The sequence below is a fragment of the Poecilia reticulata genome, chromosome 3, assembly GCF_904066995.2.
Source record: "Poecilia reticulata chromosome 3, P_reticulata-male-v2, whole genome shotgun sequence".
In the NCBI taxonomy this organism is placed as follows: domain Eukaryota; kingdom Metazoa; phylum Chordata; class Actinopteri; order Cyprinodontiformes; family Poeciliidae; genus Poecilia; species Poecilia reticulata.
Window position 1 is genome coordinate 21,010,171 of NC_088832.1, and position 23,693 is coordinate 21,033,863.

A 23,693-nucleotide genomic window follows, 5' to 3' on the forward strand; every position below is an offset into this window, starting at 1 on the left:
TCCCCGACGTGCTGAGCAGGTGGTCATAATGCGCTCTTTGAGCTGAAATGCAGGAAGAGACGGCGGCAGCTCACCGACACATTCCAGTGTGGCATACATTTATGTCGAGGCAGAACGAGGACGGAATGAAGCCACGGCCTCTTTATGTTCAGAGCTCACCTATGTACCGTATTCACATCTGTCCGCTGGTCCCCGTGAGCACGCATGATTGAGCACATGTGTGCTTCTCATGATGCCTCACCTCACCTCTCTCCCACAGCTTCCCAGCAGCTTCCAGAGGATGAAAGCGAGTGAAACCCCAGACTAGTGGGGCTCCACAGCCAATTACGACTGTTTATTTAGCCAGCCACGGCTGCCTAACAGAACAGGAGCACACAGCCAGCCACACAGCCCTGCAGGGGAAACCTCGCTTGTCTTGATTTTTCTCTTTTTCCACTCCTTTTAAACTCCACCGGCTTTAGCCTCCCTCTCTCCAGGTTTTTTTTTTTGTCTTTTTTTTTTTTATCTTTTTTTTTTCAGACATTCATTTTTCTTGCTTGAGAAAAACTTTAATGAAAAAAGGAGGGTAACTATCAACCACCATCTTCTCCCTCATCCATCACTGTGATCAGCCCTTTACAGTGTTTCCCCCATTGCCTTGTTCTTCATCTTTAACCCCACATCTGTCCTTTTCTTCCTCACTCAGCTACACTTTTTTTTTCCCCACCTCATCACATCAACACAAATGTCCTGTGATGGATTGGTTCACTGACTGATGCCCCAGGGGGGAGGGGGGGGGGGTGTTAGCTGTGTGTGTGTGTGTGTGTGTGCAGCAGGATGTATATTTGGGGTGTGAAGTAGAGAGGCATTGAGCTCCATGCACAGAGATGGGGTGAAGCAGCAACACGATATTCATTCACAACACATTTGTCATGCTTAGGCTTGCTTCACGAGAGAAAGACGCATCTCTATTGGACCAACCACTTCAATGACGCCTCGTGGACTTTTAAACGTACTGTACATAATGCATCCTTGAACTAAGTGATCGTTTTACAGGAAGAGATGTTTGTCATGGAAAAAAATAGGAGAAAGGGGGAAAATGTCTTGGTTTCTTTGAGTAAAAAAAAAAAAAAAAAAGCAAACATTTAAAAGTGTACATACATGCAAATGTGAACATGCACACCTCATCTGAAACTTGTGCTTCAAGGAGAGGTGAATGTGTAAACGGATCTTTGTTGACCTTTGCACACGCCTGCAGAGCTTGACCTGTTGAATGGCCAAATAAGTACCCAACACACACACTTGGTAACCCAATCGCCGTGCTAGACAGGTACCACAGGGATAAATGGTGCTCCGACCCCTCGGCTGGCATTAGGCCACACTGAGAAAGTTCCTTCTAAGGTCACAGAACAGCCTGACGTGTCCAGGTAGAACGGCCACTTTTTGTGTCAATGCACATCAGAATAAATGAGCAAAGGTGAATTATCCACAGTTTGGGAGTTTAGCTGAGGTAGTTTAATAACAGAGCAGCACAGAGGAGGAATAAAGGTTTGTTCACTGACTCATTTCACATGGGTGCCTGCGGTTCGGCCCTGTCCTGACCACACTGCACTGCACGTGTGTTTGTTCCACAAACCTTCATTCAACAACACAGAGAACCAGAGAGCATAAAACACAAGATTTCATTTTAAAAGTATTTTGATAAGCGCCTTTGAAAATTGCTAAAAGAAAAGTTAAAGTAAATTTTTCATTTTATTGTACCTCTATGTAGAGTTTATGTGCTTAGTGTCATTGTATAACTGCACTTTTAAAGTATGAAAAAGATGAGGAATTGAATACTAGGACAGGGAAAAGTCTCGATGAAATTAAATTTAATTCATTTTAAAAACTGATTGATCAAAGTCAGATCTTTATGCTCTTAATGCTTGTCTTTCCTTTAGTCATCTACTGTTTTAGACTCCAATAATTCGATAAATAGAGCATTACAGACACACGTAAGTTGTTTCTTCTACCCTAGTTTGGAGCATCTCCATTGCAGTCTGTCCTTCACTATTGTGGGAATGTGAGCGCACAGAATCTGTGGTCCTGATGTTTGCAGCAACATTCAGTAATGGAGAACCTTGAGCTTGTGGTTTTGATGGAGGCAAATTCCCCCATTTATTCTATTTTGTCTTTTAGAAATTCATTGCTGGCCCAGGCGTCCATCCATCCATCCATTTTCTTACACCCTTGTTCCTTAGTGGGGCTGGGAGGGTTGCTGGTGCCTATCTCCAGCTAACGTTCCAGGCGAGAGGCGGGGTACACCCTGGACAGGTAACCAGTCTGTCGCAGGGCAACACAGAGACACACTGGACACACAACCATACACACACACACTCACACCTAGGGACAATTTGGAGAGGCCAATTTACCTGACAGTCATGTTTTTCCTGTGGGAGGAAACCGGAGTACCCAGAGAAAACCCACGCATGCACAGGGAGAACATGCAAACTCCATGCAGAAAGACCAGGGCTGGGAATCGAACCCAGAACCTTCTTGCTGCAAGGCAACAGCTCTACCAACTGCGCCACTGTGCAGCCTGGCCCAGGCATAATCAAAGAAATTCAAATTTCTGATTGCGCCACTTTATTTCTTAAACATGCGACCTTGTGAATTTAGGTAGTGCAGTCAAAAGATGCAAACCAAAACCCAGGCGTGAAGTTTATTTAAAAGAAATGTTCAAAAGAAGATTAAAATGCACATTCAGGGTACAGTGTTCCAGTGTTTCACACAGCGAAAGCATGCGTGCATGTATTTCTGCTGCTGCTGCTCAAGATTAAACTCACAGTCATGCGATTCCACACTGTGTAGCAGTGGGATGTCCGCTGGTCCACTGCAGTGGTTATAATGTTGTTGTTTGGAATGATGTAAATGACGACCATATCAAAGAAAGCAGACTTCTGGCCATCCAATCGCTTACGCACAATTTTGCGGCTTGGCGCAGCTTATGCTACCCCTAAAGTGAGTACGAAAAACAGGGAAAAGTTGCACAGAGATGCAAAGGATCTGCAAATCCGGCGGACTGGTGCAGGCCATGCAGAACTTCACAGGTGCATTTAGCAAAATTGCTGATACACAACAATTTTTTTTGAAGGAGATGCGCAACACATAAAGTACAGTGTATAGAAATCTGTGACATTTAATCAGACAGGTAAGATAATTGAAATTATTGCAAAATTCCATTACAATGAACAATTATTTCTGGACATTTTTCAAACCTCCCTCAGATTTAGAGGTTTAACAACTTTTTATCTCAAGGTTAGATAGCAATTGAGTCTGGTTTGTAGGCCACCTTCCTCTGCCCATAAATAGATTTATGAGAGTGAAACAAGAGCTTTGGAAGGGCTACAAAAATCATGGCCAGTCCTTAAGCCACTTAGTAACTAATTTGGAAATAGGGTCCTTGCCCATTCAGAAGACCCAGTCATGCCTAAGCTAGAAGAGAAAAGAGCATGGCAGGTCTGAAATACTGCATTTGAACTAATAATATTTACAAAAGAGAAGTCACAAAAATGTATAAAATATGAAAGAATGAACCCTTGAGTGGCTCCATCTTTTACAAACACTTGGGATAAAAGCGGTTCCTTGGGACAAAGCACCTTATATTAACACGTACCCACTAAACTGTATTATCATTTTTCTCTCTGTAGATGTAACTCAAACAAGAACCATACTCAGTATGTAAACGACCTTCATAATGATCAGTTTAGATTGCTCAATAAATCTCCCTTGTTTAAACTCATAAAAAGACCTCCATGAAAATGCATTTTAAACTGTTTCTGCTCCATCACAGACTTTCACCTACAGTTTTGCTCTCTTTGATTTGCTGTCAGGTTGGCAGGGCTACCACCGGCCTGCAGACTGGCAGGCCTATTGTTTTCATTTCCCCTTCATTAATCACTGCCTTAGGAGAAAATAAAGAGAAAACAGGACAGGAGAGTGGAGAGGAGCGCTGGGGAACCATCTTGGGAGGATCTGTTGCTACTAGACGGTGTGTATCATAACAGCTGCTGTCCACAGGGGAAACTTGGCTGGATAGATCAAAGGCTCATTCACAGCCCACCTCTACCATCTGACGCCCAGGCACACACACACACGCACATGCACGCACGCACACACACACCCACACACACACACACACACACTCAGCTGCTATCTTCCCCTCCTTACACTTAGGAATAGGCTTCAAGTACAAGCCCTCGTAAAAGTCTAATTCTCAGGTTAAAGGAAGCTGTGTTCCAGCCCGGATTACCTAAGCTGTTAGTTGTCAGCGCTGAGGTCTGCTTTTACGATTGTTCAGCTTTTCGTGTAAATTAATTAAAGTTCCATTTCAGTGGCGCCCCTTGTATATGCCAACACATTCTTCAGATTGAGAGCTGAGCTGGCCCCTCTTCAACACATTGCTCTCACAGACGCTTTAATAGGCAGCAGTCCTTACAAACCCTCCCCAAAAGACAGAGACAAGAGGTGGGGGGTGCGAGGAGAGGGGGGGGGGGCAGAAACAGCCAATAAGAACATTTTAATGCAGCGCCTTACAAGACTCCTCAAAGGCCCAGAGGATGAGGTTTCAATTTATTTGCTTGTTAAGTCTACCTCTGTTCTGCGGCATAAGCCCAAACACTAAACCTATGCTGCCATCAAGTGGCCAAGTATTGGAACAGCAAATTTTCCGTTCACCCGGATAACTATCACTCGTCAAACTTACGTTTTGGATAATCCATCCAACCATCCATTTTCTTACACCCTTGTCCCTTAGTGGGGTTGGGAGGGTTGCTGGTGCCCATCTCCAGCTAACGTTTCGGGGTACACCCTGGACAGGTCGCCAGTCTGTCGCAGGGCAACATAGAGACACAGGACAAACAGCCATGCACACACACACTAACACCTAGGGACAATTTGTAGAGGCAAACTCCATGCAGAAAGACCGGGGCCGGGAATCGAACCCAGAACCTTCTTGCTGCAAGGCAACAGCTCTACCAACTGCGCCACTGTGCAGCCCATTTTGGATCATCTGATGTTGTAATATTTTGTAAACTTTAAGCAACGGACTTCTGTGCGTCTATTTACATGCACATAGAAAACACACACCTGCATTAGTTTCAAAAATATATTTCAGGAATTCAGTGAATTCAAAAATCATCTATTTTTGAGTTCCTGTCATCCATCTACTCGTTACCTCACCTATCCAGCATTCCAGAAATCACACTCTGCAGGAAAAAAAGTGTATAGTTTTCTCAGTGAGTATCAGAATGTCGGTTCTTGTTCAACAGTCTGTTATATTGCTTATTCAGTTTGTTTGCTTGTCACCATACACCTACAGTCCTCATCTCTGCATTTGGATGCTCATCAATGCCAATATGTGACATTAAAATCCACAAAGCTTTCATGTGTCTGCTGTCTTTTGTTCATTCACGTATAATTTCTAATTTGACTGTTCACTGGAGTAGCTGTCATGTTTGATTATATTCAAACATGACATGATATTAATCTTATGTTGCAGTAACTTGATCTCGCAGTGAAGCTCTAATTTAGGAAAAGAAACTGAAGTGTAGTAAGATGAGATTTTTTTTAAATCAATTTAACCAAATTACTGATGTCACAGTTCAATTTATGCTTTTCCTCCTGAAGTTGATCAGTAGTTCAAAATCTCTAATCAGTAATACATAACAGGTTGATACCTTCAGGAGCAAATTTCTATATTCAGCAGAAGTGTATGTTTCTTACCCCTGACCAAGATGAGGTCCAATAATGACCTCACCAAGTGGCAGATTTGTAAGAGAGAAAAAAAGCTCTCCAATAGTCTGTGTTAGAGAACTGCAGCAAAGGGCATCCTGAGGACACGAGGTCTGCATAACAACTGTTAGTCCAGGGGTGTCAAACACCAGTCCTGATTTCTTGCAACTTCTGGATGTTTTCCAAGTCTAACACACCTGAATCTAATTGCTGAGTTACCTCCTTGTGAATCAAGGTAAACAGAGTTCGGCTTATTTCATAATCGTAGGATCCAAATGTGTTGACACTGGCCCCCCAAGGACTGCGGTTTGAAAACCATGCATTAGACACCGTCTGCTTTCCAACTTCTTGTTTGGGAGGGACACAGTGCAAAGGCTAAACTCGGCTGGCATTTAGATAGAGAGAAAGATTCTCATCAACAAGCGCTCAAGCGTCCACAATCAAATGACTATTTTCCCTCTTCAGCGTGACATGCAGCTCTGTAGAAGCCTGGTAACAAGCCATTCACTTGATTCAGGTGTGTGACGAAGAGACGCAAGTAAAGACTCCAGGAAAGTTGTTTTTGAATTCTGGACCACGACACTCCTGACCTGGAGAGACCATATGATGAGGAGGAGTGGTCAAATATCTCTATTATAATAGCATTGGTTAGCAGGCTCTAGAGTCACCATGGGCCTTTTGGTTGCCTCTGTAATTCGTTTCCTCCTTGCCCAGCTTTCAATATAGGAGAAATTCCATGTCAGAGGTTTGCAGTTGTGTCCTTTGCGTTTCTTGTTCCTCGTAATACTTTGTTCTCTAATATTCTTTCACAAACCTGTAAGACTTCTGAAGACCAGCTGAATGTATGCTGACACAAATTACACACAGATGAACAGTATTTTCTGAATAGGTGATTTCTGAAACCAGTTGGTTGCCATTTTCTTTTATTCTAAGATACTAGAGTGAACAGATCTGGATATACGAATGACATATTTTGCAGATGTGTATTTGAAAAACATTTTAGAAATTACAGTGCCCATCATCATACTTCTACTTTACAAACTATCATTTTATTGTCTTGATCTATCACAAAAAAAAACAATAAATATTTGAACTGCGTGGCTTGTTTTACAATATCTTGAAGAATTTAAAGTGTATGATAATTTTGCAAGGCACTTTAGCTCTTATATAGATTTCTTTTGTCCTCTTAAGTTCTATTGTACAATATTGATATGTGTTTTGAGTAAAATTGACGTGCATGGTTCAGTTATTCTTTACAAAATGTGGGAGACGATGTAGATGTGGGGCCGAGTTTGTGCCAAAATGTTTTGATTTGGATCTCTATTCTATTCTGATGGCTGATCAACTAAAACAACAAAAACCAGAAGAGTCTGATTATTTACTCCCCATTCAACATCTAAAGTCCTCCGCTTGTCACCTGCCAAATCTTAACGGGGCACAGAAATGTCCTCTACCTCAAGTCTAGGCTGTGTTAGATAACCAGAGAAAAGCGTTATTTTTAATAAGAAAACACACAAACACACTGCAGGCAACAAGAAACACAGGTATAATTAATCCACAGACATGAAAGGCTAATTGGCCCACAAGGTCGGGGTCGCACCTGCGATGCAGAAGCTGGTCACCATGGCAGCAGTGAAGTCCTTGGAGAGGCAGAGAGGGCGACAGGATGAGAAGTGTCAGCTTATCTAAGAAAAGCTATGTGAAGCCTGATGAAGAGAAACAGCAGTGACGATCAAATGATTTGTTTTCATATTTATTCTTGTGTGTGTGAAGGGGGGTGGGGGGACACATACCCCCTGAAAGAAGGACTAAATGAGCAGGTGGGATTCTAAATGTGATCCTCCTACACAGACGATGTTCGAGCTAATGCATTCAGAGAAAGATTGGGACGCGAAGATTGCAGGGACCAGATGGAGTGTGAGAGGGTGAACTGGGAGGGAGGGCAGGCGTAAATCCAGACAAACTGAGGCTGTGATGTTGCTCGTCAAAGACGAGGACAGAGACAGAGGTAGTGGCCCGTGTCTCGGGAAGACATTTCTGGATTGTGTTCACTTGAACATGTGGCATATAGCCGGATAAATGAGACACATTTTTAGATTTTGAACAGGAGCTCAAGTAATCCAGTAAAGACTTATTAATAATCCCAGCATAACTACATTGTTTTAAAAGGATTTAATTGCGCGTCTGAAAACAAGTTGTACTAATCAGTATATTTAAAAAATGTCTGGAAATAATTAGGTAAAATTATTCACCAAAGGATGGGAATCATTGGAAATCAAAGAGGTTATGTGTAATTCTACAAAAGAGAATGAATGAATATTTGGACTGGATGGATATATTTTTGTCATCAGCTCAGATCCCATTCTGCAGAAATGTTTTTATTCTGGTGCTTCCCATGTTTTGTTATTGGGTTAAAAGTTCATCCTACTGGGACAGTCACAATACTGACTCCTTTTTCAAAGTTTGGCTTGGGAATGTCTTGCTGAAAACAGCCCGTGATACAAAATATGAATTTAACATCATTAATGTTTAACTATGAGTACGCATAGTGTACCTGTTGAATTGTTGAAGGAGGACAGGAAATACGGTTCATTGTGTTTTTAATAAAGATTTGAATTTTAAATCTTGTTTTTCAATGATAGATGGTCCTACTACAATAATAGATTGCGGTAATACTTTATTTGAAGGGGGGTGAATAAGACTGACATGACACTTTCATAAACATGACATAACTCCTGTCATGAACATGAATAAGCCTTCATGAATATTTATGACTGTTGTCATAAAGCGCCATTCGGTAAATCATGACACTTTTAATACAAAGTTGACATTATTCAAAATGTCTGTTATGACAACTTGACATTAACCAAGAAATCATTAGTGTTTAAACTTTACCTTTAATAACATAAAGTTACCTAATTTTTAAAGTACAATCAGTAATACTTTTATAACAAATTTATATCAGTAATGATTTCTTGGTTAATGTCATGTTGTCATAACGAAGACATTTTGAATAATGTCAGTCTTATTCACCCCCCTTCAAATAAAGTGTTACCGAGATTGCTTTATTTTAAGGCTTTTCACATCTTTTTACTTGTAGTGACATAAACTGCAATGGAAACAAGTTACTTTTGCCCTCAGTGAATGTCAGTTCTCACAATTAGAATCAAAATTATTTTATTGTTATTGTACAGAAGCACAACAAAATTTCATTTCGGCACAAAGAAAGACAAATTAACGAAACAAAGACAAAATTATGTTACCGTTCTTGGTATTATAATTTGGTATGTTATCATTGTAATGTTATCAACTGCATATAAAATGATGAATGATTTGTCCTTTTTCTTGAGATGGTGTATAGATTTTGTGTTGTTATGATTTGGATCAAATGGGAAGTAAAATTTTCAGATGATAGAACACCAGAGGGCAGCAGAGAACCTGAATCTCCTCTCCAGATAAGACGCCATATGGAGTCTGGGTGCATATATGCATGAAGATCATCAGTTTGACTCGTCACACTGAAATCATTTCTTCTACACGTGTGCACAAAATAAAAAAATAAATAAATAAAAAAAATACATGGAAAACTATCTTTAGCATGATGCAGCTCTATCAATCGGTGTTCAAAGCAGTTCAGATGTAATTCTGCTATTGTCCATGTTGAATCATTATTTTAGCAAACAGCAAAAATGACTTAAAAGACTCTAAAAACTTGAAATTGTTCAAATACCTTTTAAAGTTTTGGAGTACTTGATGAAATAGGATGTATACATCTTGAAATGTTAAATAAATGAATCCCTCTTTTTAATCATCTGTGCTATAAACGTAGGTAAAACCCAAAACTATACTCAGACAACTGAACTCTTCAGTGGAGTGTGAGGTTTAGCTCAGCAGCTGACCTAAGAGTCTGAAGCCATTTCCTGCCCTGAAATAAACTGAAATATTTCCTCATGTATATTTCAGAGCTGTGCACACGTCCACGTATTGCATCAAATAAAAACTAAAAAAATACCATAAAACTGGACTTATCGTCGAAAGTCCTTCTTTTCTGCAAAAGCAAGACTCCAGCTCATGTCGTCACACACTGGCTCCATGTGACCTCCCCGTGTCTGTGAGGGAGACTCGGAGAGAGACCCGGAGAGTGCTTTGGGGTAGAAGCCAGACAAGATGAGAGGTGTGAGAGAGTGCACCGCCATCGTTAATTTATGAGACCTGTTGTGAATCCTGCACACCCAAAGGCAACAAGGGCTCACAGAGATGCAGGGGAAAGGCTGAAAAGGATATGATTCGGGTTACCAAAGGTATAAACGCGTGCAGAGGACAGCCTAAATATACACACACACACCCTCTCACACAAATGCGTATGCATCAAACAAGTTCACTGTGTTTTCACATTCGTGGATCGCTTCTGCTGCTTGGTGGATACACAGAGGCTCCAGCTGCAGGGAGGGATAGCCACTAACAAATATCCGTACTGACAGCGGTCACGTTTTGCTGAATCACTCACGCGCCAGGCTGTGCTTCGCAACGGCGGATAGTGGTCTCATTTTGTTTTTGTTTTTTTCCCTTCCTTTGTAAATGAGAGCCGGAGTGACAGTCATTGACATCATTCTCTGTGATAAAGTGCCGGTGGAGGAGACAAAAATGAGCATCTAAAGTCACCTGAGATACAAAGCTAGAAAAAGCTGCACATCCAGGGCTTCTTAGACAAGCATCCTTAGAAAGAAACATTGAGTGTATTTGAGGGTGACCTTCTCCATTCAACTTGTAATGGATCCTTTTGCACAACCTTGTGCATAAACGCATAACAGAGACTGCTGTAGGGATTTTAAATGGAACATAGCACAATGTCCTGAGGTCCTAAGAAATCATCTCCACTTTGATTTGGTCAATTCTGTACTGTCCGTGTTGATTTATTTGTTTTTGGTTAGGAAATAAAACATGAAATAAAGTAGATCAGTAGTAGATGGAGATTGGTCTCTATAGCTGGAGATGAAACTGATCTATAGTTACTGACGTCATTTAAATGTTGTCATACTTGAAGCTAAAACTGCAGAAGATAAAGAACACCAGATCAGTCCTAGTCTGAGTTAAAACAGTGTTAGTCAGAGTAGGGTTCTTGGGTTGGTGCTTCCAGGAACGCCAAGGTAAGTGACGTGTGAACAAAATGATCATTTCATCATATTCATCACAAGCAGATATAGTAGAAATCACTCAGATATGTTCAATAATCACATCTTACTTGAAAAGGAAATCCTCTTTGCAAACCTCGGCAGTGGCTCCTGTTGATGGCATTTTCTGAGTGGCAGTGACAGACCTGTCAGCTTGGGACTGATAATAGTCCGTTAAGTATAGCTCAAACTCACAGCTCCTCCGTACGTGCCCTTCACTCTAATCTGCCTCCTGCCTGTTTATTTCTGTCTGTTCCCGATTCTCTCAGTTTGTCATTTCGCTTATCGCTGGTTTACTCTTGAAAATTATCAGGATCGGTGGATAATTTATGTGCGCGCCTCTGGCCCAGAATTATTTGCTCTTGACTGTGCAAAAATGTACTGTGGCTGCAGTAGTCACACTCATCAACTTAATGGAACAGCAGACTTGTCCGCACTGGAAAAGAAAGAGTAACAGCTATCAAACATGATCACTCAGGTCAAAAGCAATACAAAACTGGACGCAGAAAAAAAAAACCCGGGATAGCTAAGAACAAGAAAAACTAAAGTTTAAAGAAGAGAACAGTTTGGCCATAGTGTATATGTAATTAGATATTGATTTTATTATTTTCTTGATTAAACAGATCCTTTTATCAAAGGAATACACCAAAAGCCAGGACAAGTTCTAAGCAAAGTAAGTCACTACAGGACCCCCAAACCATTTCGGAGCCTCCCAGACATGCTTTCATATGAATTCCCTCAATATATATATATATTTTTTACTTTTGTTTTGATGTTCCTGACATCAAAAGGGACTCCAAATCAAATGCTGCTTAAGGTCCCTTAACAACCTTACATCGGCCCTTAATATATCAGTCTGAAATGTGGCATGCAGTAGTGGCTGAGGGCCATTGTTTTGCTGAGAAAGTATTCCCTCAGAAGCATTTCCATCTAATTTTCCTGAAACACATCCAAATATGGTTTGTGGCGAAACAAGCCGTGGCACTCACTCACAAACAAACCTTTTTAGGTTAGTTGATTCATTCTTTGAGAGGCTCTCCACAGATTGTGGAGGATATAAATAAAGCAACAAAACATTATTTGCTGAGTTCCTTTTTATTTTATTTTAGTTTTTAAGCCAAAGATCCAAACATCATTGCAAGAATGAGGTGAGTTCTGATGGGGTGGAGGTTCATGGCAACAGCTTTACCAAAGGTTGGCTTGAAGGCAAATAAATTCCACGTTAAGCGGTGAGTTTCAGAGAGATAGAAGCTCTTATGGAGAACACCACATCTGCCTTTGTCACAAACAACTACCTGTCACAAAACTAAGGCTGCCGTCTCTATTAATATCTCATGATGTCCTCATGAATTATTATACATGTCTAAAAGCATAGTTGGGAGGTTTAGGAGATAAGCTGCTCCTTTTACAATATGTATTGGATTTACGCGCATGCTTGACTTTATTGTGTTTCACGGAAAACAATTATTCAGTATATATGTAAACTACACATGATATGTCCCGACTTAAGAGATAAAGATTGTTCACATTGCATTTTATTTGTGATAAAATAGGTAGACGGATGAGTAACAGTGGGCTCAGCAGAGAGGGAGGTTGGGAAAGCTTGAAGAAGACAGAGTCAGACTCCTGTCCCGTCTTGTCTTTCCCTCTTTGTGAGAGTGTCTAAGTGAATGTTATGACGTGACGACGCATGGTTTTAGGGAAGCACACACGGTGAGTTCAAAACAACATAATGAATTTTCCATAGCAGCAGACGATCACTTAGCAGATCAATTATTCAGATCTAGTGCTCACTTCGACCAGGTTATGGCCTGACCCCGTGTGGCTGCGGCTGCCTCTGAATCATCATCTTTGGATACGTTTTTCTATTTTTATCTTTGTGAACGCCTCATCTTGAAAGGATTCAAATTCAAAACTACAGAACTCATTTGTGTGCTCTGGAGTGGCTTCCTTATATTGGAGGTGACGGACGCTCCAGGTGAGGTGAGAGAAGCAGCACTGGTCTGAAAAAGCGTTCCAGGGTCTATTGCTGCAGCCTAATAATGCCGAGGCCTGGGGGGCAGTGAAGAGTACATCATCATCATCACATGAACACAGGAGTTACGTAAGCAGCTGTTGGTTGTTGCACTTCATGACAATGTTGTCTGCTCATCACGGCTGGCTGCACAGAAAAACGTTGTGGTTGTTGATTTGATTATACTCATTTGGTTGGTCTTAACAGCTGTGGCTTGAGCATTTTCCTCTTTTTCAATAATTGTCCAAATTTGGAGGTTTTTGATCCTGGATACATGCAGATATTGAAGCCTCAATGCGTTCCCAGCTTTTCTGAAAAGAATTTCAGAATATGTACAACTTGCTATAACTGATGCCATAATTTCTGGAATTTAACAGGAAATCTTGAATGAGAATACCTGACCCTCAGTTTGAGACTTTTAGCTAAAGCAAATGTGGATTATGCAGCAAGATAAAGGTCAAAGCAAACTAACAGGTCCATCTCTGAATGGCTAAAAATATACAAGAATGATTTTTTTTAAAAAAAGCAAAAAAAAAAAAAGCCTAAGCTTGCCGTGAAACGGTTTGCTGATGGTGGCAAATCCAACCACATCCTCAAGAGATAAACATCAAAGACAAAGATAAATGAGCCACATCTTAATGAAAACTAACTGCGCATGTCTTAATTTCCTGCTTCACTTCTCGGTGAAACTGGATGGATCTACATTTATCGTTATCCTGGGGAATCACAAGATTGACTGAGCAAGCTGCTGAGTAGGTCCAATCATAGAATCAAATTAGCTTCACAGCAGGTTTTCATTGACTGGCCATATGGATCCACATTCACTGGTTGCTGAAAGGATTAAGCTGCTACGCAGAGCACTCACCAACTGTCAGGAAGCCTTCAACGCTGCCGTCACTCAGCTTCCTTTGACTTTGAGCCAAGACCGCTCAGTGACGGCACTCTGCTGGTTAACAAACAGATTAACATGTTAACCACCATGTTCTAAATATGACTCCAGAAACCCAGGTGCAACACACCCAGACTTAATCTGTTGCACAAACGCAAACAGTAATGCAATTATTCTTGGTTTGTTTTACAGGTGCTCAGCAAGGCCAACTTAAACTAATTAAACTTTCTTTTTAGTAAAAGGTGTTTGCTATTTTACCTTCTGGATGATTAACTCAGCTGCATCTCAAGACATAAAATATAATCCAAGAGTAAGATTATTTTTGCAAATCAATACAAAAAGTTAAACATTTACTTCTCATATATGTTTAAACACTTTTTGTTTTCGTTCACTTCAATTATTATGTCTTACAGTTTTTGACCAGAATGTTTTTTGAGATCCCCCCAAAAGGATTGTTCCCTTTAGAAATGTGGGCCTACTGGAAATACTGTCCATGTACGGCACACGGTATATGCTCTCAATATTTAGTGGCTCTTTGTACATTATTACTGCATCAGGAAGACAGGATAGAGATTCAATAAGCTTAAGGCACAGTTTATGTATTCAGACAGCCCATATAAGTCTTCCTAAAACTCTTGAATGGGGTTTGCTGTATGATCTTCTCAAGTTATAATTAGCATATTTTAAGTAACTGGCCCAGTTTGCAAAAAAATAGAGGATTTGTAAATATGTTACTGCCAAAACAGATCAAGAAAAACATGTATGTCGGAATAAAAAGTGTGGATGCTTCACGTTAGATCCAACATGGCCGTGTTTTCCATGGATCAGTAGGAGTTCTTTAACTGCACAGCCAGTGCTTTGAACCCCATCCATCCACACGTCATGTGTCCTCGGTGCAAGACAGTGAATCCAATGTTTACCTCAGAGTGTTAAGCTCTGTGTGGCTATAAAGAAAAAAGGTCTGCATATGAAGAATTTAAATATACGATAAGAAATGCTGTTGATGCATGTGTGTGCACATGAACAGGTAGCGAGAAATAATGGTTGACCGTGTACTTCTGCTTTTCATAAACAGAGGCGTTATCTTCTGTCAACATAACCTTTATTAATGTTCAAGGAAAAGCAAAATGCACCTTCCTTAGTTCTCTGTAGGTTAAAGAACTGTACTATTAGTCTTTATCACATAAGATACATTTGTTTTTTTAGTTTTTATGAAATGCTGCTCACATTTTATGGCACCTTCTCCTGCACTTTTTCCTGATTCAAGCGCCCCTTCCTGTAAACAGAGGAGCGGTGTCAGAGCAGAAATCAATTCAAGGACATGTCCTTAGGCAGGTTCATAATGGCGTCGTGCTGAAACCCGCTGCAGAGATCTGCTTCAAGAATGGCAGCCAATAGCAGGTCTACTGAAATGAGACGTCTGACTGACCTACTACTGAAACTACTTGGGAATACAGTCAATTAGAAGAACCGAGAAATATTTTTACACTTCTAGTTGGGAGGCCGTGAGCTCAAGAAACAGAGAAAGATTGTTTTCCATCACAAAAGCTTTTATTAAGCATTAATTTAACAAAATATGGAATTACATTACAAGCTAAACGTAGACATGACAGTACGTTTCTGCTTAACGTGCAAACATAGAACTTTCACAGAATAAAGGACACGAAACTCACAGTGTAGATGTTAAAACAAATAGTTCTGAAAAGATGCAAATAAAAGAAGATAAATAATAATAATAATAAAAATACCAGTGTCATCAAGTTATAATACATTAGACGGACTGAGACACAAGAGCAGCACAATGTGCTAAAAGCTGGAAAAGATTTCCAAAGAGAAACTTTTAGACAATTACACATCCCTTTTCCTCCTCTACCTGCATTCGACCTACTCTGACTATCTCAGTCTTAGCTACAATCATGAGCCATTCATGCAAAAAGCTATCGAGCACCAAAGTGCATCTGACATTTCCTATTCAGACTTTACATGTCCCTAGCCGCTGTCCAGAGTTCATAAAGTCTACAATCTTTCCTCACTTGCGTCCCCCATCAACCGTGATACTCACTCACACAGTGAGCAGTTTGCATCAAAACAAAGTGCACATGCCTTATTTTTTTTTCCAGATTTGTGACTGAAATTCTGGCTAATATCAGGGTAAAAATCAAGCAAATCCAACCAACATTCACAATTGCAAGACTAAACATAATAACATGTTCCAGCTCTACAATTAGACTTGTGTGTGCTAATTGACTCAGAGAACTTCCTATAATTTTGCAGCATCGAATGACTGAACCACTTGCACCAATAAGGATTGGAAATGCTTCAAAAATACACAGAACACCAATAGGAAGACATTCAGCGTGAAACACGGACACAATTACATACACAGTAACATATTTCTGTGTTTTGATGCAAATTATGATGTTTACATACAGGTGAGTGTCTAATGAAACCTCAGGCCCTTTTGTTGACTTTATGATCGGGAGGCACCGAGAACAATAACATCGAGCTAAAACTGACTTGTGCACGTTTATTACAATTTAGTACCACGAGAAAGGAGAATGTGAAAAGTCATTCAAGTTAAGAAACCTCATCAGATTTTTCTAACATAGAAAATCCGATCAGGTGGCGGTGAAGTCTTCGATGTAAGAAACTCACTTTTTGTTGGCTGGGATACATATTTTTTTGGTGTTTCTATCTATTTGTTATCTCACCTTTGAAAATCAATGCTGTCTTCTATTACACCACTTGACCAACGAGTACACATAGGCGGACAACGCGTTGTTTTCAACAATGTACAACAGAATCTGGCATGACTAGACCTTTTATACCCACAGCAATTTGCAGCTATGTACATAATAAAGATGTGTGGTAGCAAATGTCACTGAGTCTCCCTCGCACCTCATCAGAGCCAATTATTAGCCTCAGTCTTTGGGTGTTGACATGTGTCAAAAGTTGAAGACCAACACCACCGACGGACTCATAGTGGGAACAGCTCCGAACCCCAAGCTAAGTGGTTACAGGAATAGCCTTCATCCACATTCCGGGCTCTTCCGGTGGAAAAACTTTCCACTGAGGCCCCGGGGGATGTAAATAAAGGCCAAGGTGATGTTCAGACTACACTCAGAGAGCTGGAATTAAAAGCACAAAGAGTGTTCCTCCTCTTCCTCTGCTTCCTGTTGTTTCAAGCATTATCATTCCAGAGGAAAGAGCAAAGTGGGTATCTGCATTCAAGTTTATTTACAAGCTATTGTTCACTATAAGCACTGAGTGCACACATTGCACAGGGGACCAAGTTAAAAAGAATTCAATAAAAATATATATCTGCAGGACCAATTTATGTTGGGAAGAAACCCACAGCATGAATCAGATGAATCCGTGACGACGGCATGAAAAACAAGCGGTGAGACGGGCTGCAGAAATAAATAACGGCTGACATTGGTCATTCCTGTGAAGTGCAGAGGGACAACGTCCTTGCAAAGTGATGACTATCGAGTACCTTTACAGCAGCAGAAGCTGTTTAAAAGCAGGCATCTGTAGTAGCTACTTTGTCTACAGACAAAACTGCCTTGTGGAAACAACGCTAACAGTGCAATCAAGAATCTAAAATATTTCCATCTGTGAATATACAATAAAACGCTTTCGTTTGAATGTAAAAATAATTACTATAAATACCATCTGTTCCATCACCACCGTTGACCTGAAGAGGAGGAAGTACGTAAATAAAGTGAGGTAAACTTAACTGCTCAGACGGCCTCTGCATACGTTTTCCTGATCGGAAGAACAACCATGTCGGAGCAGCGTAGTCGGTGGAAAGAAACATTTTCAAGACAGCAATGTAAGAAGAAGTGGTTCCCATCGTGTATAAACACAACCCTATTAAAAGAATTGCACTGTTTTGATGTCTGGAAATAATATCGAATTAATGCTACAGATTAAAATAAGACGAAGGCAAATTACAACCCAACTAACGTCGCCCTTCACATGTGGAGCACATTCAAGAAGGACCTGTGCTGTATAATGGGTCCCAAATGGGATTGTCTACAGCTTTGATGCGTCCATATGGGTCCTAGATGTATTTCTAAAGTTGAAATAGTTTTCTTAATGTTAATTTGAAATCCAGCTACATGCCTTCATGGTTCTCATCTGTAGTTCACTCATGTAGGTTCCAGACAAGAAGCCAATTGTACACTAGGGTCCACTTAAAACTAGGTTTGTGCAATAACTGTACCATTTACTATCAGGGGGGGAAAAATGACTATAATATGAATTGTGATTAAATCTGGTAACAATATCAAGGTCATCTTAAAAAAAACCCCAGTAGGATTTTTCTTATCTTGGTACTTTGAGAATGTTTGAGCTAATCAGCCTCAATGAGTCACAAATAAAACTTTAAAGTCTTCAGTTTCCAAACCAGCCGTGGCAAGATTCACATGGCGACCAAACACAAATGCTGGCTGGATACATCACTTCATAACTATTTAATAGTTAGTTTTCTCCAAAAGGTGACAATGTTGCACAAAAATAACATATATTTCAAATAGAATAAGGCATTTTTTTGATAGAATCTCATAGGAAATTATTATTTAGTACATAAAATATCGTTTTTATATTAATATCTCTGATGTTTATATAATCTATGTTAAATTATTTAATTTAGATTTTGTCCTCCGTTTCAGCAGAGGTGTTCAGAGACTGCAGGAGATCACTGTGGGACTCCGGACCCAGACAGCTCTGCAGTAAGGCTTTCTGTTTACCGTTAAATCTATAAGCACGCTACACAAAAATGCAAAATCGAAGCAGCTAAATGTTAAAACTTTTCTTGACGTGAGTTGTAAAGCCTGAAGCTGGCGTTTTCCGTGGCATATTACATCATTTGAGCATGACACCCCCCAAAGGGCACCAAGCTTCTCCGAGCCCTGACATCAAGGCAAAAAAAAAAAAAAGAAATATCAGACAGCATCCCCGCCCCTCCTGCTGGGACCCTGTCAGGCTCAACCAGTCAATGTAATATTATCACAACAGGGCAGCTGTTTGGAAATAGCATGGGTCAATATTTTCTGTCACAGCATTAGTGGCTAATTATGACAGAAGAAATGAATCCAAACATTTAACAGGCTACAGTCGTTACATTAAGGTCTACCCGGAGATCATTACGCGCAGATAACGCACTTAATCGGGTGCGTAAAATCAGAGCCCCATCACTCAGATAAAGTGGATCCAACCATTTTCCCACTCCCGAGGTGGCGACATCTTTAGCCGATGGCGACGCACCTTGTAGTTGTTCCCGTTGTTATTGTCCCAGAATTCGTGCCCGCCGACATAGTATTTAATGGCGAACTGCAAGGTGCCCCCGTTATCTAAGTAGGTGGGCATGACAATCTTGAAGCTGAACTTGTCAGTGACGCCGTCGCTCGAGTCTGGAACGTAGGTGGCCAAGCTGTCCATGAAGGTTATCCAGTTGTTCAGGGAATAGCGCAAAGAGACGCTCTTCTCAAAGGCCAGATTCAAGACGCGCACAAAGCCGGAGAGGGTGAAGTCGTCCGTTTGCACCGTCTCCAGCAGCACCTTCACCTCTCTGACTTTCTGCTCGAAGTCGGGTAGCGTGCCTGGGTTTGTGAACTGCAGCTCCATGAACACGGACTGCGCAGTAGCCCGGGGGAACTTTGTGTCCAGGTGATGGAGTGTCGCCTTGGGCAGCTTCGCCAAAATGCGCTCCGGCACCTCCGGGTCGTCCGCATCGTCGAAGTGCTTCACAGTTATGAGCTCCAAGCCCAGGGAGTCAGCGAAGCGCACCTTTTTCTGACTGGTCGGACTTCTGCTGCGTGCGATCTCCAACTTTGCTCTCTCCATAGGCGTAGGGAGCGACTTGCACCTGCGGCGGAGATTCGGGCTCTGCGGGGTCTTGAGAAAAATCTCCCTGCCCCGTGGCCTCTCGTCCACCACCGAGTTCTCCATGGGTTCACACGAGCCGTTCATCACATCGCACTCTTCTCCATCCTCCAGTCTCGGGTTGGCCGCGGTCAGGCTTCCGAAGAGCCCCGCGATGCAGCTGTAGTTCCTCGGGAGGCAGTTCTTCGGAGGCAGCATTTCCACGGACGGGACGCACACACCGGGGCTTTGCTTGAGCGCCAGGGCGACCTGCACTGCAGAACCGAGCTGGTCGTGATGAAAGTGCACCCGGCGAGTCAAGACATAAAGTGCTCAGGTATCAGTGTCGCCCTCGCGGATAGGCGCTCCTGTTGCGTCAGATGCTGACACTACGCAGCTCTGGACCAATTAACCGAGCGATTGTTGTTCCGCAGCTGAGAGCTGGACTGCCGCTGCGGGAGATGGCAACTCGAGCTCACGTTCTGCTCAATGAAAAACAGAAACAGAGAGAAAGAGAGAGAGAGAGAGAGAGAGAGAGAGAGAGAGAGCGAGTAAAAATCGTCAGTAACAGCCGCTTGCATTTTAAAGAAGTAAGCTAGCATTCCTTTCAGAGAGCTACCTTGAATGAATTGAGCGTACTGACGTACACAACAGCCTACGTGCAGAAGTTCACGTATCAACTGACCAAAATGGTTTCCTCCTTATGAAGCAACAAACCCTGTTAACTTCCCCGTTCTCACTTCGACGTTATAAAATACAGCTCCGCTCAAACACATACGCAACTCAAAAATATTATTCACCTCTAAGGAGCTTTCTGCTCTATTCGAGAGATTTCCACGCATGCGCAAATATAAACTCATAAAATATAGTACTGTATTTAATTACATTCACCACTCACATGCTGTCGGTGTAGTAATTATATATTCTAGTTGCCGAGTTTATTGCTGCGTCGTTCCCCTTCCCTTCCGTGGTCCCAACGTCACACTCTCCCCGTTACCATGACGACGACACCGCTGCTCTCTGAAGGCATTCACAACTTCCTCCGCTGCAGTTCAGGAGTAAACACAACTAGTAACGGCATGCTATTCTGAGAGGTTAGTGGACTGACGCACTCAAAATGTTAAAAGGAGTCAGTGTGAGTGTTTCTGGTGAGTTTGGTTAGTAAAAGCTTTGGAATTGTATCTTGTGTTAACCGAAACAGCACTTGATTATACATTATCACATATCAACTCCTAAGACGCACCACAAGTTAACAATGACGAGGAGGAGCAACACAAATATGACAAGGCAGCAATAGACATAGAAGACTTGGAGTCAAAGCTTTTGGAGATGCCAGAGAGGAAACATATCGATGCCCTCCTAGATATTAGTGAGCAGAGCTTCATCAGAGATCTGGAGCCACATGAGTGGCATTGTTACCCCGGTTGGGAACATGCTGTAAGTAATGTAATCTTTATGCTTTTCCCCCCGTCTGTCTTATTGACGTAATTTTACTTCTGTAGTTTATAAGTGTATCAGAGCTTTTTTTTTTTTTTTTTTGAAAAGAGTATATTTTTATACAGGACTGTGAAAACGCATGTTCCCTGTCCTTCTGCTCGTCACATCTAAATGCTTCAAACTATAACTTTATGATACATTGACTTTCAAATTACAGTTTCTGAGAAAAACGTTACCCAAACCAATCCGAATCTGTGTTAAAAGATTTATCACATTTTTTGTTTTATTGACTTTCCACACTTAAGCGTGACTTCTCTAACATCAGGTTGGTGTAGAATCACTTAAAACCTAAAATAGCCAGTTTTCCATTGCTGAGCATCAGCAGATTTCTTAGTTATTTATTAGTTTTTTTTTAAAACTCAAACTTCAAGCCTTTTAACAACCTTTCTCCTGGATTAAGTTCCAAAGTTTGGCATGATCATTTTCCAACACTAACACCAGTCCTTTACAATTCTTCGTGAGAGGTCTGTGACTTTTTTTTGTGTACTTACTGCTTGGTGTACTTTCTTTTCAAACCACTTCAACACTTCCTCAAGACAAATGAAAGCCAGAGGGCTGAAAGGGGATTTTCTGCCAGTGGTTGTGCTCAAAACGGTGCAGATGTAATTTTGTAATTCTTTCCATTTTTTAAAAAAATACTTTGTCAGATTACATACCTCGAGCCAAGATCTTATTTTTCTTGTTTATCTGCTTTAGTCCTAGAGAATCTGTCATAATCCAAATCGGCTAGAGAAATCTAAAAAATTCCAAGTGATAGCCTGACTTGTGAGTCTCCAAAAAATAAATATCGTTTTTAACTAAACCTGGTTGACATTTTCATTTCACCTGGTGAACAATTAGTGAATCCCTAATTGTTATCCCCATATGTACAATGAAGCCTCGGGCCCAATAAATATAAATTCCTGTAAAAATGTAATTAATTGTTCAAATCAGAAAGAAGATTAATTATATTATTTTGATCATACATATTTAATTATAATCTCAAAGCATTTTAGATAAATATAAAAAAAATTGTCCATTGCTTCCATTATTAGATCAAAAATAGAAATACATGTATGCACCTTTGAAAGATATGAATATATTTTAACTATAACTTATTATTTAAATAGGAGAGGGCCAAGGGGTTACAAGAAATTATTAAAATGACCAAAAAGCATTTACACTACTAACACCTTTACCTGGCAACACTCGTGCTTTGAAAAGTTTCATACATCATTTCTCTTTGCTAGCCTCAAGAGTAATTCATTTCATAGGTTCTATGTCTAGACATAAAACTATTGCTCAGTTTAATCTCAAATCTGGTTTTACAACAGGTCCACGGTTGGGACAGAGTCTCTCCTTTGTGCTGCTTAATGATGAATCAGAAGGGCCAGGACATGGCAAAGAACAAGGAGGCTGAAAGCCTGGCCACCTCGGGGATCAACCGAACGCCCCCTAAAGTAGGCAGCACAGCCAGCCTGATGGAGCAGCACTGCAAGCCGAATGCAGGCCAGCCTAGCGTAAAGGAAGCCGCATCGCCGAGCCAACAACTAGAACCTCAAGATCAAGCAACGTCACCTCGCCACAGCGCCACTCAGAAATCCGTACAGGGTTTCTTGGAGAAGAAATGTGTGGCACGAGAGACAAGTCCAGTGCTTCGCCACACCACACAATCTTCTCCGTCAGAGAGCAGAGCCTTGAAAGCTCAGAAGCAAACTGTTAGGCATGACGTCACAATGGTTCCCATCAAAAACTTCAAATTTTTACCTCCTATCAGTTCACTCCAGAAGGACAACAAAGGCAAGAAGACGGCAGATGCAAAAAGCCTTTGCAGGCTCGAGAAGGGGATCAAAGCAACTCGGACAGGACTGAATGCTACGGCTAACTTAGAGCGTCCCAGGTCCTCCTCAGCCTCAATTGACAGCCATCAGCAACGCCAGCAAAGCCCCAACTTGTCCCTCAGTGGTTGTGTTTCTGTCCCAAACAGGAGGAAATCATCCATATCTCCCAAAATGGACACGTTGCATCCCACGGTGTACTCTCTGGGGAAGAACATGCCACGAGGCATGATTCAATCCCTGGTGCCCGCCAAGAGTCTGCTCATCTAGGAATCAGAACTTTGTGTGTTGCATGAGGCTTTTGAAACAAACGTCTCATCATTGATGGTCAAATTCAATCAAATAAATGCATGGAAAGTTTAAGCGTTTTATTATACACCGACGGTCCTCTTTCAGTGTTTCCGATGACTCCACACCGACTATTTCTGTTGGTTATAATGAATTTTGTGTGCACGGCTATTGTATTACCAATTTCGGCGTTAAAGCAATCTGAAACCACCAATGTGTCTGATGAGCGGAGCACAATATCTGCTGTCCCAGTGCAGTGGAATATAATGCTATTTTAAGTTGTGTTGAGAGTTGAAGACGAGCTGCAGAGGGAATTAAGGATAATGATAGCATATATATTTAAGCACACCGAGGAAATATTATGCACTAAAGTTAATTGTTTGCAATTTTAAAGGCAT

The 23,693-nt window shown here is 41.2% G+C and overlaps 2 protein-coding genes across 5 annotated transcripts; one reads left to right on the top strand and one right to left on the bottom strand.

The window, feature by feature from the left end:
- Nucleotides 1–15,354: 15,354 nt before the first annotated feature.
- LOC103462879 (protein phosphatase 1 regulatory subunit 3E) lies at nt 15,355–20,676 on the bottom strand. 2 transcript variants are annotated; one of them, XM_008405911.3, is made up of 2 exons: nt 20,592–20,676; nt 15,355–20,175 (listed from the first exon to the last, which is right to left on the bottom strand). In XM_008405911.3, the coding sequence occupies exon 2, from the start codon at nt 19,910–19,912 to the stop codon at nt 19,028–19,030; it is 885 nt and encodes a 294-aa protein (XP_008404133.1). In that variant the 5' UTR covers nt 19,913–20,175; nt 20,592–20,676; the 3' UTR covers nt 15,355–19,027. The 2 variants fall into 2 exon arrangements, with proteins under 2 accessions (XP_008404133.1, XP_008404132.1); XM_008405910.3 differs by lacking the exon at nt 20,592–20,676 and adding an exon at nt 20,313–20,441.
- On the top strand, nt 20,661–23,370 carry LOC103462880 (uncharacterized). Of its 3 annotated transcripts, none has more exons than XM_008405915.3 (3): nt 20,661–20,787; nt 20,931–21,130; nt 22,504–23,370. In XM_008405915.3, the coding sequence occupies exons 2-3, from the start codon at nt 21,023–21,025 to the stop codon at nt 23,275–23,277; spliced, it is 882 nt and encodes a 293-aa protein (XP_008404137.1). In that variant the 5' UTR covers nt 20,661–20,787; nt 20,931–21,022; the 3' UTR covers nt 23,278–23,370. The 3 variants fall into 3 exon arrangements, with proteins under 3 accessions (XP_008404137.1, XP_008404135.2, XP_008404136.1); XM_008405913.3 differs by having other exon boundaries at nt 20,663–20,841; XM_008405914.3 differs by having other exon boundaries at nt 20,663–20,787; nt 20,895–21,130.
- Nucleotides 23,371–23,693: the final 323 nt, after the last annotated feature.